Here is a 19,672-nt window from a genome sequence, read left to right as displayed (position 1 = left end):
TTGAACTTTGAAGGATTTCACTAGTGGTCTTATTTGCTTGTTCAGGTTAAGGAAAGATTGCTTCCAATTAAGCACCTGCTCCTTCTTGGTCCTGGACAACAATTTTTTCCTTTTATTAGAGTTTATTTTACTGCAGATGTCCGCCAGACAGATTTACTTTTCCTTGAGGAGGAGGATTTTGTCCTGTCAGGTATTCCTGACTCCATGCAGCTATATAAATGCTTGTATAGTACTTTGGTGTGGGTTTGCACACGTGCCATTTCCTATGGAGGGGACTGTGAAGCTGTTTATACCTTCCCTCAGGAGGTTGTACTCAGCTTTGGAGAAGTTTGACCCTAGCTGGGAGGGGGGGGGTTCAGGGATATGGTGACTTCAAAAGTGACTGCTCTGTGGTCAGATCTTACCAGGGAGGATAACACTGTAGGGATGCTGCAGTGGTTACTCATGTTGGTTAATACCAAGTCCAAGATATTTTCACCTCTTGTGAGGGTGATGACCAGCTGGTCCAAGGCATTTGCATTGACAAAATCAAGGTATCTCTGGGCATTTATGTTTTGGCATGAGTAGTTCTTCCAGTCTATGGTTGGATAGTTGAAGTCACCCAGGATCACAGTAAAGGGTTGAATCTTGATAGATTCAAAGAGGTCCAGATAGGTGGAGTGGGCATCTTGAGTCAAAGAAGGGGGCATGTAGCTAGCTATGACAATGGTTAACTGCACCTGGAGTGTCTCCTGTGTGTCATACTGTTTGACTAGTCTAGGGGTGTGTATGTCTTTTTTATATATTGCAACTCCACCCTTTTGCTTTGCTACCCATGGTTTGGGGTCTGAATGTACGACAGGATGAGTAACCTGGTATGGCTGGGGTGCTTTCTGCAGCTTTGAACCAGGTTTCTGTGACTGCACAAATGTCAGCTTCTGCCAGGGTTAAGAATGCTTACAATGAGTGCAGTTTCATGTTTAAACTCATACCGTTCAGCAGCAGCTGTATATCTCACAATGTAGTCTCCTATGTGTGTTGTGTGGTATGGTGGGCAGTGGAGTTCATTGTTTTTGCCTCGGAGGTCTCTTGTTTAAGTATGTTTTTATTGAGGACCTCCACATATGTGGGTGTGTGTTATGTAGGTGTGGGTGATATCTGAGGTGTGGTGTTTGTGTTGACAACCTTCTCAGTACCAGATATCCTGGTTTGTGAGGGAGACAGCATAGTCTCTAGGTTCTTAATGTAATTGTATCTCTCGCAAATTGTGTTCCTAGGTGGTAGTAGTAGAGGGTTGTCCATGTACATGAGGTAGTTGCTACACTGTCTCAAGATGCCCATATCAACCAGACTGGCAGGAGAAAACGTAGGAAATTGTTCACCCATGTTTGTCAGAATCAGAGGGAGAGAGGCCGGAGAGAGCTAAGACGGTAAAGGGTGTAAGGTGTAAGAGGAGTACTACTAGGTGATCATACAAGTGCTACTAATGCAAAATTTGTAGCTGGAATACCTCACAAAGGGTTAAAAACAGTGCAGCTGTGGTACGTGATGTGACGTGTGTGTGTGTGTGTGTGTGTGTGTGTGTGTGTGTGTGTGTGTGTGTGTGTGTGTGCGTGTGTGTGTGCGTGTGTGTGCGTGTGTGTGTGCGTGTGTGTGTGTGTGTGTGTGTGTGTACTTATCTGTGTGTGATTGGCTTTTCAGAAAGTCGAACTTCATATGGTTGAGACCATAAGATCAATTTTCTGAAAAAGTTGAATGTAACAAAACAAACTAAATCTGTGTTTTTGCAGGTGGGACAAACCCACTTACACCCCATCTACACCTCACGCATATTATACATACCAATTACAAGACTGCATTACAATGAGGAAGGGATAAATTCCCCATACAAATATTTCAGAACTTTGATCATATGGTCTCCACCATATGATGTTTGACTTTCTGTAAAGTCCAGTGGAATCAGTCCTACAATAGCAGTCATAGTGTATGAGAATTTACTGTAGACAGATGTCTACCTAACTGGACAGACTTCCAGAGCTTTGGGCATCTTCAAACATGGACTGGACTGCTCCCCACACAGGATATGTCAGAATGAAGCTGGGCAGAAAAGTTAAGGGGGGTGTCTACATCTTCAGTTCTTTATGGCTTGATTACAGATTTCCAAATCCAAACAAATGTGCTTTGGGGCAGGTGTCTGTGATAGGGGTCAGTAATGACCTTCTAGACACCCTAAAGCCCCCTGAAGACCCCCACGGTTTGCAGAAGAGGAATAAAAGGGAAACTGGATCATAAACAATAGTTTTTTTGTTTTTTTTGGGGGGGGGGTGGAAGTTCCTATTCCAAAAGTGATCTCAATATTAAAAGATTTGCTGCTAAGGTAAGCTGTTATACAGCTTTACTTTGTTCATTATAAGGTTCACTGCTGCAACAGTATTAATCACACATAGCAAGACTGATATGTGTTAGGGGTCCGAATGGAGAGATGAAAAGTCAGCAAGCAAAGGAGAGGAGTAGTGCTGAAATTGAATTCAATGACTACCTTCAGAAGTTAGACCCTGTTTTCTCAAAATCTCACCAAGGCGACACTGATATAGAGACTGTATTTATATAGCATATATCATGGACAGAAGTAGGTCAAAAATGAAAAGAGATAGCTGGATGCACAAGACCCACGAAAAAAAAGTGCCAATCTTGGTAGGTGCATTGGTGCTAGGTCTGGAAAAAACGACAGTGTAGAATCCTCAAAATATATAAACATTCCTAAGACGGGGCCAGGCCAGGTCCAGGGAGAGGATGCCCCCCCCCCCGTTTGTAGAATGAAGTAGCAGTCCACAAAAATCACAAAAACTGATAGGCCAAATTAGAGCCATAAAGACGATAAAGTGGACTACTGAGGATAATAAGAATTTATGTAATGTTACTATTATGCAAAAAGCCCAGAATTTCCAGACACAAGATATACAAAATGATTAAAAGAGAAATTAGAGGAAAGAAAAATATTTCCACAAGAAAAACTGTCAAAAGCTTGAAATGAAAATTTGCATTCATTAATACAACATATTTGAGAAAAACAGTATATAGATCAAGAAACTTTGATCTGTTTGGAAAAAGAAGCATCTGAGGAAATGCAAAAATATAGACAACAAAACCTAGAGATATTTAAACAATATAAAAAAGAAATATGGACATAGGAAAGAAAGAGATATTTAATATGGTGCAATATTTATGCAAATGAGAAAGCCAAATTAATTAATATAGAGAAGGCAGCACTTTAGATTTACTTTTTAGTCCTAGGACTTTTTAGTCCTACAACACAGTTTGCAGGTTTTGTGCACTTCCTCGTTTATGCCAAAACTGTGTTTATACATACATATTTGTATATTTCTCTATTTTTTATATTGTAGCCCTCTGCACCCAGGAAATGCTAACAGTTATAACTACTCAGATGAAATCTCAAATGCATCCTCAAAATTATGGAAAACTGGAAGAATGCCTGTGGCTTTGGGCTAATCAGTGCCAAATAGCTCCAGCTTTTTGAGAAAGTCTGACAGTTCTTTCTAATCCCACTTAAAATGCTCCTGCATTAGCTTTAGGTCTCTCTACGGGAGATGTATAGAGGCAGGGAGCTGGATGACAGTGACTCCTCTACACTGGCATCTTACCACAAGACAGAGTAAGTCAAGTCACAGTTTTCTTTCTTACCGACACTGGAGAAGGAAGATGGTTCAGGTAAGGGAACCTGCATCATCCACTTAGCTGGGGCTGACATAACAAAAGTGTTGGGTTCAGTTACAAGGTAAGAGGGATATTAACCCTTTGCCAGCCAGTGAAATGATTCAGCATATTTTCAGTTACCCAGAATAGCTGGGGTAAAAGTCTGGGAACAAATGTCACAAGGCCCCGTGCCTGATTCAAAAGAAGTTGTGCCTTCATGTACAGGTAGGTGATCAGGTTGGCAGAAACAGTAATATCTACAAAAAGGCAAGATACCTGGGCTTCAAAGCAGAAGAGGGCCTGCACCAAATTTTGGCTACAGATACCTGGCAACCACTGTCCAACTACGAAGCAGCAGTTAAATGTTGGAGCCAGCTCATCAAAAGAAGGCTCTAGCCTACTGTCGGTCTCTAGAAATGCTTCATCAGATAACTGTTCTACACATGTAGGGGGAGCTTATGAGCTGGTACCTCCATGGTACCAGAATCCTCTGGCCTATGCAGAGCTGACAGGATCTCTAAAGCCTCATGCACTCTGTCTACTTTCGTGTTACAATTTTCAAAACCTTTTGCATTTTCTTCTGTCATATTCTTCCTTGGCCTTTTTAGGCCCCACAGGAAAGGTAGCTCATAATAATCATACTGAGGGGACAGGCCCTGATTTACAAATAGTCATATTTGTTGTTTCAAAATAAGTTTTCATTTTGCAGCTCCAATTTTAAACATTTTTTTTTAAATAAGAGCCATTCCGGAACTGCTGTTCAAGGCAATCATCCACCAGACAGAAAAGGCACTGAAATTGACATACTTTCATGGGTTCTCCCTGGCACAAGCACATTTTGTCCATAACGTTTTCACGTGACATCATCAGCTTCATAACTACAGAGAACACTCTCTAAAAGGATATCACATTGTTACATTAAAAAACACAGCAGACATTAGAATGCAAGTCAGAGATATTAGAAAAGGCATCTCAAAAAATAATAATTGTCATTCTAGAAAAAGGTTTAGGTTGAAGCACAGCAGTAATGACTAAACATATATATCATGGCAAAAGAACTTAAGATGGCATGGGATGTTCTTCCTTTTGTAATTAGCATCAGTCTGACACCTCTGGTGTGGGCAGAACTCCACTCTATGGAGAGGGAAATCCAAAGTTCTGGAAGTCATGCTGGCTGAACAGGCATTCCATAGGGGGGGGGGGTGGATTCAGGTTACTAGTTAAATCTACTGCAGCTATGATCCCTGTGATAAAAAATTACCCATACTTCTGATCTGTGACAACTCAGAGATGGTAAAACAAAATAATGGGATAGAAAGGCAATACCCCCTGAATTGGGAAGAAGGTTTTATCCCTATCCCATTTACTACCCCAGTCAAAAAATTGGGGTCTATATTACATATCTGAACACTTGAATGTTCGAATTGCTAAAGATAATTTTTCCAAGCCAGTTTTTTGGGTCTATATTACATATCCGAATGCTTAAATGTTTGAATCACTAAAGATAGACCTTTAGCGATCAAACATTCAAATGTTCGAATATGTAAGAAAACAAAAAAAAGGAAAGAGTTTAAGCAGGTGGGGAAAGCCCCTCTGCACCCCTTATACCCCCGCTACTTAAATATACCAACTCCAGGATCGCACTTCAGTGCGCTACAGTGCAGAAACGGGAAATTTCCCATTCCCTACACTGTAGTGAGATATTGGAGTTGGCATATTTAAGTAGCAGGGGTTCTGAGGCCCATACGGGGGGGTGCAGGGTTGCTTGCCCCCCTGCTTACACCCTTTCGTTTTATTTTTTCCTTTTTTTTTTTTTTAATTTTTATTCACATTCGAGCATTTAAATGTTCGATCGTTAAAGGTCTATCTTTAGTGATTCAAACATTTAAGCATTCAGATATGTAATATAGACCCAAAAAACTGGCTTGGAAAAATGGTATTCAGTGACACACATTAAAAAGTTTTAGTATATTGAGACTTCCAAGACAATTGCACATTGAGTAACAGCTTGCTCTTGCAGTGTGAAAACAGAATAGTCCAGTAGACTTTTGTGTTTAGGGGTAAATTTCAGCAACTGGCTAAATAAGTGCACTGCCTGAATGCCAGGAATAAAGAAATACAGAGGACCTGACAGAAAATCAGCTGCAAAAAGTAAGGAAAAAACACTGGCTGGGAGAACTTCTGCAGCTGTTCAGCAAAAAGCGGTGCATCCTCTAGACGTGACTGCCAGTATCCTAGAGGAAGATACAAGACAACTGCACACAGACCTGGTAAAAATAAACAAAACACTGATGGAGTATATCAACTCAAACAAAAGGCTGGAAAATGAAAAAAGCTTTAAACAGATATTCAGATGAGGTGATAAAACTGCAAAAAATCAGAGGTCAAAATGAAGAAAAGGCTGGCTGAATATCAGACTGCTCAAGAAGGGATGTTTCAAAAAAAAATAACAGAATTAGAGGACAGAGCATGTAGGGAAAATGAGATTTTCAGCTGTACCAGAGAAGACTGCATTAATTTTATGAAAGCACAAATAAGCAACTGGGGTGGTACTCCACAGCAGGAGTTGTTAGTTGAAAGGGCACATTGTGTGTATGCGCCAAACCTGGCTATGAGAAAGCAACCTAGACCTTTAATAGTAAAGATGTAATCCTACCAGCAGGAGTTGACTCTGACAAAACTATGGCAGAAGAACAAAGTACTAAAAGTGGAAGACAGCAGAGCCGTGGAGAATGATTACTCATTGTGCACTAGGCATAGCAGTAGTAAATTTATTTCACTGTTCAGGGAATGTCGAGAAGCAGGCATGAGATTCAAACTGCAGTACCTAGCTATCATCAACATATGTTTTCCTGGAGGGACAAAATAATTTTTTGATGAAGTACATGCTAAGGAGGAAATACAAAAGTTTGTCCAACAAAAAGTGATTTGTGAAGCAGAAGGAGATAATGCTTCTTGTTCTTCTTGGTAATAAGACCACCGAGAGACTGCACCAGTGAAACCTTTCCCAATGTTTCAACAGAAAATGCTGGAGAGAAGGAAGGGAGCACAAGAGCTGACTAAAAGAATCAAGAGTACGTTGGAAATGGAGCAGTGACAGGATCTGGAAGACTTAGATGACCAGTAATAAAACCAATAACAATGTGGGATTAGAATGCAATAATTATATTTGGGAAACAAAAAAATCTGGAAATGCTGAACCTTTTTAGAATTTGTTGGACTTGTGGGGGACACTAAAGCATATGCCCTACTTCATGTCATTAATGTTTAGAAAAAATACTTTGGAGAGGGGATGCGGAGGGAGAAAGTTAACTAAGTTAAGCAAAAGTTTTTTCTTAAAAGTACTATTTTTGTGGTATATGATTTTCTTTGCATGCTATAAAGTTTCCTCAGTTATTTTTTTTAAGTGTAATAGGGATACTACTGTAAACAGGTGCTACTATTTTTTTCTTTAACTTCTTTCTCCTTGTTCAGTTTTAAAAAATGTCGGCACTACAATGTAAAAAATAAATAAATAAATAAATAAATAAAGGAAGAAAAGCCTGGTTAAAAGAGCATGACAAAAGAAAAAAATGTGCACTCTCTCATTTTTCATGGGGAAATGACTGGTAAATGAAAAAGAATATCAAACATTATGAGGCTTTTTTCTAGCAAATAAATGTATGTTTACTACCAATTCTGTATCTGGTCCTCATGTCGCCATGGAGACAATCTGATAAAGAGAAACTGGCTGTCTGGTTCTCTTGTCCCCATGGAGACAGTGTGATAAAGAGAAATTGGCTGCAATCTGCTGGAGAGTGACTGGCTGGAAAAAGAGAAACTGGCTAGGAGATGATGCTTTCTGAAAGGATTCAAGTGTTTACCCAGCTGGGAGAGCTATAAAGATAAGACAAAACCAGTCAGCACCTAGTACAAGTACAGGCTGCATCATGCAGTTTAGCATGGATAACCTTTATTTTAGGTTATCTCAAATCTATAAGTGTAGCTGTCATTTTGGGACATTTGTTCCTTTTAGGAGGGTAAAACTTCAATATTTGAATATGTACATAGTTTTCTGTGTTAGTATTAAGTTATTAGGTTTTAGGGGGTATTGGGGTGTTTATTTTTTGAGGGCTTTCAATAAAACAAGTTTTGTAATATGTGACATAGGCTCAAATGGATACGACAAGAAACAACTGTATAAAAGGTGAACCTTCTGAACAGTGTATTGCATGTAACACAAAAGCTGGAACTAGACATTTAACAATAAAGGTGTTGTACATAAAAGGTGGGAATAAATAACTTTTTAATACAATAATGCTTTCTGTAATATCCTTAAATGTCAATGGTCTCACAGATATATACAAAAAAGAAAGAGAAATGAAATATATTAAAAACTGTGCATTGCAAATAGCTATGCTACAGGAGACACACTTGGAAAGAACTGAACATGTGAATTTGATAAAAAAAGGTTTTCAAGATGGTTATTCAGCAGAATACCTAGGACAAAGGAAAAGAGGAGTACTTATATTAATTGCAAGAGGAGCTCCAATATTGACAGACAAGGATAAAAAAGATAATGATAGATTTGTAGTACTAAAAGGGTACTGATAAGGAAGGAGGATTACACTGGCATGTATTTAGATTTCACCTAAACTACTACAATGGAGCTTAAGAAAATTTGGGAGAAATAATCTGTTTTCAGGAAAGAATATTACTTATAGGTGGGGAATGAAATTTGATTTGCAGCTGTGTAGATGTGTCAGGGAGCCCAGAAGGGAAAGTATAGCAAAGGAAGGTAGATTTTTGAAGAAATTTATGAAAATATTTGGCATGGAAGATGTGAATTCAGTAAAAGGAGTTTGGAGTTAATTTACATATTATTCTCCAAGATATAAAAACTGGGCTAGGCTAGACAGAATTTACATTTCACAGAAAAAAGTGCGTTCAATTGAAGGACTTGATATGCACCCAATAACTATTTCAGATCATGTGCCAATAATAACTAAACTAAAACCTCAGGGTAATGAAATAAAAATGAGACACTGACACTTTCCCAACTATCTGTTGAAAAGAGAGGAATTTAAGGAATGGGTAGTGGAGATTGGGTCTATGTTTGCTAATTGAATGTTCAAATCAGTGAACCTCTGTTCATCAAACACAAATTAGCAAACCTCTGTTCATCAAACACAAAACAAACATTCACTTAATCGAACGTTCACATCAGCGAATGTTGTACACAGGGAATCTAATTAGTTGACTAACATTCCGAATGTCACATACACCACAGTATATCAAACCCACCATGGTGGGGGGGTTGTGCCCCCCCACACACACTTATATATACTAATTTTGAGATTGCACTGCCATGGGGAAAATGGCAAATTTTCTGATGTTAGCCAACTAATTCCATTCCCTGTGTAAAACATTTGCTGAAGCGCAGCAGCATTAGCACCAAAGAGGGCAGAATTATCAAGAGGAGCATCCATACGTTTTGCCTTGATATCATCAGGCAAGGGTTGTAATCTCAACCGAGAATATCTTCTAAGGACTGAGCCAGATGCAGCTGATCTGGCACATATTTCAGCTGCATCATAGCTGCACTTTATGGAATGATGAGTCACATGGGATGAGGCTGTCAAAAGGGAGAAAAGACAAGTCTTGGCTGCAGAGTCTGGAAGGTCTGACAGCAGCTGTGGAGCCTGAGAAAGCAGAGCCAAAACATATTTGGTCATATGTGTTTGGTAATTAATGGCCCTGAAGGCCAGTGTACATGAAGTGTAGACTTTTTTATCCAGTCTCTCCATCGTCTTACTTTATCAGATGGAAGTAAGGAAGTGGAAGGCAAAAATCTAGTTGGTCTACCTGCAGACACTGAGATAACAGCAGAATCCGCAGGAGGACATTTGAAAAGAAATTTACTGTTCTCTGGCACCTTGTAAAATCTATCCAGCCTTTTTGGGGAAGGAGGTTGAGAGTCAAGTGTTTTGGATGCTGACAGAAAGGCATCCAAGAAGGCAGACAACACACCAGGAACAGCAGAAGGGGTGTCAATCTGTAAGACATCATAGTACCTCTTCTGCATCTCTGAGACTTGAGAACTCATTCATCTGAGAAAGTATCTCATTCTAAAACGGTCTCTCCAAAAAAGTTGCCCTACTCAGGGGAGTCAGCAACATTTGACTCTACTTCAGGGGAAGCATAACCCAGAGAAGAAACTATCTGTGTGGAATAGGCAAGAGACTTATCTGAAAAGGAAATTTCCTCCTCTGAGGGCTCCTGTTCCAAAGAAGAACTCCTTGGAAAAGTAGAGGGAGAAACTGGTGGAAGAGAAACAGCAGAAGAAGGTCTCAGAGCCATAAAGATATTAAGAATATACTGTGAGAAAGCCTGCCAGTCTGGAGTAGGATCCTCAGAAGTTGGAACATGCTTCTGCTTTTGTTTCTTTTTAAGGGGAGGATCCGCCTTAGGCTGAGATGAAGGGACCGACGTTGGCCTACTCTCTGGCACAGATGTCTGACTGTCTTAGGTGGCTATGCAAAAAGAAGAACTTTGCGGGGCATCCAAAGAGATGAGCCATGGTACTCCCTTACCATCCTGACCGGAAGTCTGTGAAATCTCTGCAGACGTGCTAATGGCAATCTCCTTAGTGGCCTCCAAAACAGTACCTGCTGCAGGAAAAGAGCCAGCAACTGTACGGACCTCTGGGCCTTCATTAGCCTCAAGAGGGCTTTCCGGATTCAGAGGTGCAGCCACAAATTCAGTCCTACGCTTTTTGACCTTCTTCTTTGTAGGCTCACTTGACAGACCTGACGTACCCTCCATACCAAAAGCTAGTCACTTAAGTTTCTGATTTTCAAGATAAATTTTTTAGGCAGATAGATGACTGTGGAGCATCTTAGAGACAAACACCTGACAAATTACGCATGCCTTGTAATAGTGTGCAGACTCTAGACAGAACAGACACTAGTTGTGGTAATCTTTGTGTGGAATCTGTTTTCTACAGTGGCCCTTGCATTTATTGGATGACATTAACCTCAGGAAAACATGCAAGAAAATTCCCCAATGGGACACTTATCTGAAAACAACCACCACTCGGCAAACAGATGAACAAGAGAACGTGGCAGAGAAGTTCTGAGATGGTACGTGTGGATGTCACTTTTATGGCCTACTTTAGCTATTGGTCTATGTGCAACATCGCATGCACGCCGCAGCAGTTTAAATCTTTTGTATACTGGACGGACGTTCAGGTCACTTAGATGGGGAATCCCTCATGTTATGAATACTGCAACATGGGAATAGAAGGACATCAAGATATCCTGTAAAGGCATTAGAAATATTTTGGAAATTCTATGAAAGTCTGTATAAAACAGAGAAATATGGAAATCAGGAAAATGTACAAATGGAAATGTTTATGAAATAATTAAATATGCCAAGTTTAGAGGGAGATGAGGCTCAATTACTAACAGGCTAGGAGGAGATGAGATAAAAATTGTATGTATAACCAATCTAAAGGAAAGTCCCCAGGAGCAGATGGTATTGCTGTGGAAGTTTGGATGTTAGGAGAGAAAAAACTGATAAAGATCTGGAAGGTTTTGTTTAACAGTATTTTAAGAGGAGGAGAAGTACTAACATCCTGGAAGAAAGCAGTGGTAGCTGTAATACTTAAAAGAGGATAAAGATCCATCAGATCCAGCTTCACACAGGCCAGTTTCAATACTAAACCATGATTATATAGTGTTTATGTGTATAATAATGGCTAAAAGAATGGCAAACGTTATGCCAATATTGATGGATATGGATCAATGTGGTTCTGACAACATTAACAGAATACTGATCCAGAGGGAAGCAGAATGTAAGGAAATAGCACTGTTGTTGATGGGTCTTGAAGCAGCACAGAAAGCATTTGACAGAGTAAGCTGGGACTTTATGAGCAGAGTAATGGAAGCATTTGCATTTTCTGATAAAATTATAAGGTTGATTAGGAGGACATATGAGGGATCGGAGACAAAAATTAAAGTGGGTGGGGTCATTTCTGATCATTTTTACTTGAGCAGAGGAACCACAGAGGGGTGTTTTATTCCCCTTTGTTATTTATATTTAGAACCACTGGCAAAGAAAGGATATAATTGGTATGGTAGTCAAGAAAAGCTGGCTCTATTTGCAGATATTATTTTATACCTGACAAAACCAGAAAGGGACATTACAGTGTTGTGGAACATTTTGAAACAGCTTCAAATCTTTTCAGGATACAAAATTAATGAAGCTAAACAAAGGCAATAACAGTAAATTAGGTACCCACACATGAACTGATTCAGCAATATCACCCAATGCTCATCACCTCCCTCTCACCTAACTCCCTACCTGTCTTCTATTTCAATTATACTCTATGACTAATATGTTATCTCTTGATTTACAGTATTTATGCTGCGCATCTTACTGAAGTACTCAAGATTTAGTCTCTGAAAGGACTGTACAGCTTGATTTTTATTTATGTAAAAATGTATATACTCTCTGGAATTCTTAATCATGTACTTCACATTATGTATATTCACTTTAATTTTTAATGTATCTGAGATTTTGTTTTTCTACTTGATTTTTGTAATTGTGGAGCTTTTCTCCCTGGACCTCCTCTGAAAAAGGGCTTTGGCTCATTAAGATTAACCTGGTCAACAAATGTCAAATAAATAAAATAAATAAATATTTATGGGGACATGATAAAATGAAGTATTAAGGAGTATGGATTAAAAATGATTCTAGTGTGGTAGCTAAGTTGTGGCTAGCAATTAATATAGAGCTGAAGGACTTTACCCGAGAGTGGAAGACATCAAGGGTCAAGTGGGATAATCTGATTTCTCCAGTAGAAAAGGGGGGTGATTCAGATTACACAATTTGAAGGGGCATTTCAGAGCAACACAGTTAAGGCTCCTATGCATAGCTCAAGCAGAAAACTATAATTTAAAGTGGAAAGGGATGATGATGAAATGGGCGGGGGCACAAGAAACAAGCAGAGACTGGAATTTTGGATGCAGATCTTTAAGGAAAATAACAATAATCATACAGAATATTATATTCATAAAGTAGCAGAAAGTATTCTAAGAACTAAGCCAACACAGGAATGGAGAAAGGAGATTTTGCCAATAGGGATGACTGCAATTAGCGATACAGAGATTAGGCAAGAGGGGGCTGGAATTTATTGGAGAAAACTGGCAAAGGAACCAAGGTATTGGGAGAAAATAACTAGAGAGAGTAAGGTAATAGGAGGCTGACAAGAATTTGTTTGGACTCGGATTAGAGATTGCCTTCCCTATCATGGATTGATATCAAAGTATAGGCAAAGAGAAAGAAATAGGGGGATCCTAAACAAAAGAACAGCACTGGTAGAGTTTTTAGTAGAATCTAAACAGAAGCTGCCATTAAAAAAGAAATTAGTACAGCATATAAAATATTGCATAAGAATCAATGAGAGGAGGTTAGAAGGATTGTGAAGACAGATTGCATAAGCAGTTCAAAAGAAACAATGGGAAATATATGTATGTCTCCCAAATATACAACAAAATCTAGAAGATTTAAGATTCTTCCTTGGAAATGTTTACACAGATATTTTTATACCCCAAGTAGACTCCAGAGAATTTTTCCACAGGTAGACAGCAAATGTTGGAGATGGGATGAAGAAGAAAGAGCTAATTGGGAACTTATTTTCTGGGAGTGCAATCAGCTGGCAGACTATAAGGATTCCCTGCAGACTGCTCTGTCAGAGATGCTGGATGGGCAGATTGGTGTAACGAGGGAAATGATTTTTCTGAGCTATGACAGAGAATCGGAATTGCCTAGACATTTTAAGGCCTTGCCGAGTCTAATTATGGTGGCTGCCAAAAAAGCAATTACTAGAAAAATAGAAATCAAAGTCTAAACCAACTGTACTAGAAGTTGTAAATATAGCAACAGAGATAAAACAACTGGAATTGGGATTGTTAGAAAAGGGTAGGAACAAATTACATAGGAAAAATTGGGAATTGTGGGAACTATACATACAGGGGAGGAATGAGATTTAAAAGGAGGTAGGACTAAAATGAGATATATAATGTTTAAGAGAAGATGACTGGGAAGATTATATGTAAATGATGCATAATGTTTGCAACTGAGAGTGTGTCAATGTGGTTTATGATGTAAAATGATTGCAACTAGGATTGTGTCGGTGTGGTTTGTTTTCATTTACATAAACATATGATTGCCTATGTCATAACTGAAAATTTAATAAAAGATGTTTCTTGATTAAAAAAGCAGGAATTGAATAATTTATGTAATGTGTGGTGGTGCTGCGGTAGCGTTCTCGCCTCACAGTAAAACGTTGTCCTGTTCGATTCTCAGCTAAAGTGTCTTCTGTGTGGAGACGTGCGTGAATGGGCATACCTTCGTTGAAGGTTGTGTGTCAGAGTTGGCAGCTCGGCACGTAAAAATCTACTGCCAATCATTAGTGGACCAGAGTTCCGCTGGCGACCCCTAACCGGGAAAAGTCGAAAGACACAACAACATGTAATGTTGTTTAGGTTATAAGATTTGCAGCAATATACGTTAAGTATAATGTTTGAAAAAGTGAACTTGTTAATACAATTTGATTGCTTTTATATATATGTAAATCTGCCTATGTCGCAAGTGACAATTCAATAAAGGTGTTTTAAAAATGTTCTAGTATATTCTGTTAATTTTTGCAACATAAATCTTGCAACTCAAAGACTCAGGAGGCCTAAATAATACTCTACATAAAATCTTTCTCTCTCTCTTTCTCAGACACACACACACACACACACAGACACACACACACACACACACACACACACACACACACACACGCACACGCACACGCATGCACACGCACTCGCACACACGCACACACACACACATGCAGTGTATTCTCACTTTTGTAAGCATGCTCAAAATACCTGCAGAGTGCTGGAGTGTGTTTTACAGAAAAAGCATTAAAATGTACAGACTAAACACATCTTCGCTGCCTTGGTGAGAGAGCTGGTAGTGTAATGGAAAAATATTTTCAGTGATGTGTTTTGTCTCACCTGCAATGCCTAATTTTCATTTGTGCTGGTGTTACTACAACCACTGATCTATAACTTGTATACTACTGATGCCTCACTTTTCAACCTTTCTGGTTCAGTAATAATTAACACCTGAACAGTCTGCTGCTTCTTTCAAGTAAGTAACAAGAGTGTCAGTTTGATTTTCTCCTCAGTCACTGCTACATTTTGGAAATCATACTTTACCAAGTCACCTAGCAATCCATCACTTCCTTCACCTTTTACAAAGACATACCAAGTGTTTCATTCTCACCTTTGGAGTTGCAATCCTCAGATGCATTCCCAACTTTGCAGCACTCATCATAAAGGAATGTAGGACATTATTTCCATCACCAATCCAGGACAATGTAAGGCCACGCAGCTTCCCAAAGTGTTCCTGGAAAAGACAAGGTTAGCCAACAGACAAATAAATTGATTACACTGATGTAGCACTGCAATGCATAGTTATATCAGTAATCAATAAACGCAAAAAGTTAGTTCATCTCAACATCTAACTTTTCTACCAGAAACTGTCTGGAGTCCAATCACATCAACAATACTGATCTGTGTAATTATGTACCATAAATGTTATTGCCACTGGAGCTCCTAGCCAGATTCCAGAGAACAGGAGGAATTTGAGGACAAGAAAGGTGTCCTACTTGTATAAAATCCTATAATCACACAATCCAGCTGCTTAATTAGGAAGGAAAGATGGAGCAATTTCTGTACAAGAAGTAATACTGCATTAAGTATTCCCAGCACTGCATTACTGAACATGAGTAAGGATTCTGCAGCATACTAAATTCCATGTAGAGTTCCAGTTGATCCAAGAACAATGGAACAACAAGGAAGCAATGATGGGAAAAAATGTGAGAAGTAGCCACTGAGTAATACCTGAACCAAAATGTGCTCTTTTCTTGGAAACCATAGTCAAACAATATGTACAATCGACTGTGCAAAAGCAATGCTGGTCAATCAGTACCCTTCTGAGGCAAGCATAGAAAAGTACAAAATACCACAGACGTCCATAAAACATTTCATGAAGCCTCTTTATCTAAGCCCATAAGGCAAGTCACCATACAATCCAACATTCTGGTCATTGGAGAGTCTACTGTGAGACACACTGATGTCCCTCTCACCAGGCTGAGTGAGGAGAAAGTCCAGTCAGTTGCTTATCAGGAGCCAGGATCCACCCAATTATACATGCACTCAGGCCAATGGACCACAAGTACCAGTATGACACAGCCATAGTCCATGTGGGTGTAAATTACCTGATGTGTACCTCCCTAAACTACATGAAGAGAGGGGTTCCCTTCAGAATCTCGAAATCCTAAAACTTCAAAATTCATATGGTCGAGACCATATGATTGAAGTTTTAGAACTTCAAAATTCTGAACGGAGATCTGCATACAGCACAGAAGAGGAGATTTCCCTTTTCCTTGCTGTAGTGCGATCTTGGAGTTGGTATATATAAGTAGTAGGGGTGTGGGGGGTGCAGGGGGGCATGCCCCCCTGCAGAAACATTTAAAAAGATGGGGGTTTTTTTTGCATTTGTTTCGGAATCTCGATATTCCAAAACATCGATCAAATTATCTCAATCATATGAAAGGGTAACATTCTGAAGTGAATCCGAAGAGAGACATGATGGAGCTCTCGGAATACAAGTCCCAGGCTGGTATGAGCCTAACACTGAGCAGCATTTTACTTTCTCGAAAGATGATGACACAACACAAACAAAAAATGACTGACTTTAATAACTGGCATCATTTCTGGTGTCATTCTAACGGGGTGCAATATTTGTCAGCATGGAAGGAGATGGTCAACATGGATGGTCTGTACCTCTCACCTCTAGGCTTTCAAATATTAGCTAAAACTCTGTCCTCCCTGTGACGCCCATGCCCTGGCCCAGCAATCAAGGATCCTCAATCCTCACCACTAACACCAGTGAGGGGTGTCCACATAGGGAAAGGATAATAAATACACACACAGTAAAGTACAGTTTCCCTTAAGAGCACACAGAGATCACAATCAGTCTGGGGCTGGTTTCTCCTTTTCTCTCCAGGGCCCCAATAAGACTCCCCACTGGCACAGCTATAAGGTCCAGATCTCAGCCTAGTAGGCAAGCTAAAACCTCCAGCACCCTGTCTGTCCAACCAGTGGTTCGTGTCCCTGCCCAAGTAGCTGACACACACACACACACACACACACACACACACACACACACACACACACACACACACTTTGAGATAAGAGTTATATACAACCACACAGACACTCCTGGGGAAGGCTGGCACAGGCTCTCCAGCTGTGCCCCTTTTCTCCCCAGTCTAAAAGATAGTATGAGCTGCCACCACCCACTAATATCAGCTACTCGAAGGCCCTTCTGAAAGGGTGTCCAATTATTACTATGCAACATTATTATCCAAATGGTAAGTGTAACTGAACAGTCAAGGCTTATTAGAGTGACTTGGTACAGTATCACTATATACATGCAATGTACTCTACAGCTTAAATTAACTCTACATAAAAAGTACAGTTGTGTACACTTAACATAAATGTAGATGTTCGAGTGTATTCACTGTTGCAGTCATCACACTTGGGTTATCCTGCCAGGGGTAGCCCTCAGTCGGCCCGAATACCAGAGGCTTCGTATTTCTGCATCAGTTGCTGTCACTCCAGGACTGATGTCAAGTCGTCAGTGGTATAAAACCAGGCAGCCAACGCTGTTGCATCAGTTTTTCTTGCCCCAAATGTCGGTAGCCCTCAAATAGGGAGCTAGGTTATGGTGTAATAACACCACCAGTAGAAAGTAAATACCAATAGCCCTGTAAAGAGTGAGGAAGAGAGAGAGAGAGACAAGGGGGATGGGGGGTAGGAAACCAGGACTGCAACAGTGAATACACTCAAACATCTACATTTATGGTAAGTGTACACAACTGTACTATGTTCTTCATGTTTCACTGTTGCAGTCATCACACTTGGGTTGACTCCCAGAGCTGAAGAATGGGTGGAGGCAGTCAAGAAGAGTTGGGGCTGGCTAGTATGCCCTGCAGGACTGCGGATGGAAAGCCTGCCCTGGATTTGGAAAAGATAGGCAGGTGGTAATGTTTGCTGAAGGTATGAACAGAACTCCATGTTGCAGCTTCCAGGATGTCCCTAGTAGGGACCCATCTGAGAAAGGCTGCAGAGGTGGAAGTTGCCCTACTGGAATGTGTTCTGACCCCCTATGGGGGTGGTTTCCTGCGGTGTTTGTAACAGAAATGGATACAGTGTGCTATCCATTTAGAAATGGTTTGTTTCGATATGGCCTTGCCCTCTGCCCCTGGTGCAAGGCTGACTAGTAAATGGTCAGATTTCCTAAAGGGCTTAGTCCTATCCAGGTAGAATTTGAGCTGTCTGTGCACATCTAAAGAGTGCAGGACCCTTTCCCCCTTATTTTGAGGTTTAGGGAAAAAGGTGGGCAAATGAATAGATTGGTTGAGAGCCACACTGGACACCACTTTAGGCATGAAAGTTGCTTTAGTCCTGAGGGAGACCAAGTCAGCATGAAAAATGATGAAGGGTTTCACAGCCATAAGTACTTGTAGCTCAGACACTCTTCTAGCTGAAGTGATGGCCAGAAGCAAGGCTGTTTTCCAAGAGAGGAATTTTAACTCTGCTGAAGCTGCAGCCTAGAAGGGGGGTAGCGTGAGCTTTTCCAACACAAAGTTAAGGTCCCAAGCAGGGGTAGGGGCTTTTCTGGGTGGCCTTAAGTTGTTAGCCCCTCTAATGAACTGTTTGATGAGAGGGTGTGAAAAGGAAGGTGGCTATGTGCTGTAATGTGCAGAGATGGCAGAGGCATGGATTTTAATGGAAGAGAAGTATATGCCCCTGTGGAGTAGGTCTGCTAGGTAATCCAGGATGAGAGGTAAGGAGGGCTGTGCTGGGTCAGCTCCTTTAGCCTGGATCCAGGAGCAATACCTTTTCCACTTGTCAGCATAGGATTTTCTAGTACTGGGTCATCTGGCTTCACGAATAATGTCCAAGACCTGCTTGCTTAGGCTGGCCACTGGAGGAGAGGTCAAGGAATAAACCAGGCTGCCAGGTTCAGGGTCTGCAATTGTGGATGCAAGAACTCTCCTTCCTGCTGAGTCAGGAGAGTTGGAATCTAAGGGAGGTACCATGGAGGCAATGGTGACAGATTGCACAGTAGAGGGTACCAGTGTTGGCGTGGCCAGTCTGGGGCAATCAGGATTGCCCTTGGTCTTTCCTCCCTTATTTTGAGTAATACCCTTGTAAGAAGAGGTGGAGGGGGAAATGCATAGATCAAGAGGTTTACCCATTGGAAGGATATGGAATCCACTTTCCAGGCCTTGCTGTGAGGTCCCCTGGTGCAGAATTTGCTGAGCTGGTGGTTGTTGGGGAGGCAAATAGGTCCACCTTCTGGATACCCCATTTCTGGGTTAGGAGGCTGAAGATGTTGTGGTTTAATTGCCACTCATGTGAGTCTAGGAGACTTCTGCTTAAATTGTCTGCCAGAGAGTTATGGTTGCCTGGCAGGAATTGTGCTAGCAGGTGAATATGCATGGCTGAGGTCGTGTTACAAAGGGTCATGGCTAGCCTGCAGAGTGGGTAAGAGTGGGCTCCCCCCTGCTTGTTGATGTACCACATCACTGTGGTGGTGCCCGTTTTGATTAGTAGAGGCCCCAGAGACAGTAGGGGTCTGAAAGCTGTCAGAGCATGCTGAACAGCTAGCATCTCTTTTTGGTTGATGTGCAGATGAATTTGATTTGGGCTCCAGTGGCCCTGAATGCACCTGCCATCCAGGTGTGCACCTCAGGCATAGTCTGATGCGTCTGTGGTTAGGGTCTGGGTGGCGTGGGGTTGTGAAAAGGGAAGTTCCTTGTTGTAGTTGCATGCTGCTACCCACCAAAGAAAACCTTTCCTTAGAC

The 19,672-nt window shown here is 40.7% G+C and overlaps 1 protein-coding gene across 1 annotated transcript in view; it reads right to left on the bottom strand.

Moving 5' to 3' along the window:
- LOC122802616 (ornithine transcarbamylase, mitochondrial-like) overlaps positions 1-19,672 on the bottom strand; it is a 426,405-nt gene that overhangs the window by 207,140 nt on the left and 199,593 nt on the right. Inside the window, exon 6 of the mRNA XM_044072307.1 lies at positions 15,016-15,138. Within this exon, the coding sequence (XP_043928242.1) occupies positions 15,016-15,138 (123 nt within the window). The remainder of the gene's footprint in view (positions 1-15,015; positions 15,139-19,672) is intronic.

This window comes from Protopterus annectens, chromosome 5.part0, assembly GCF_019279795.1.
Source record: "Protopterus annectens isolate FY-2018-M chromosome 5.part0, PAN1.0, whole genome shotgun sequence".
NCBI classification, from domain to species: domain Eukaryota; kingdom Metazoa; phylum Chordata; order Ceratodontiformes; family Protopteridae; genus Protopterus; species Protopterus annectens.
Note: the sequence above shows the minus strand (reverse complement) of the source record. Positions and strands in the feature narration are given on the sequence as shown.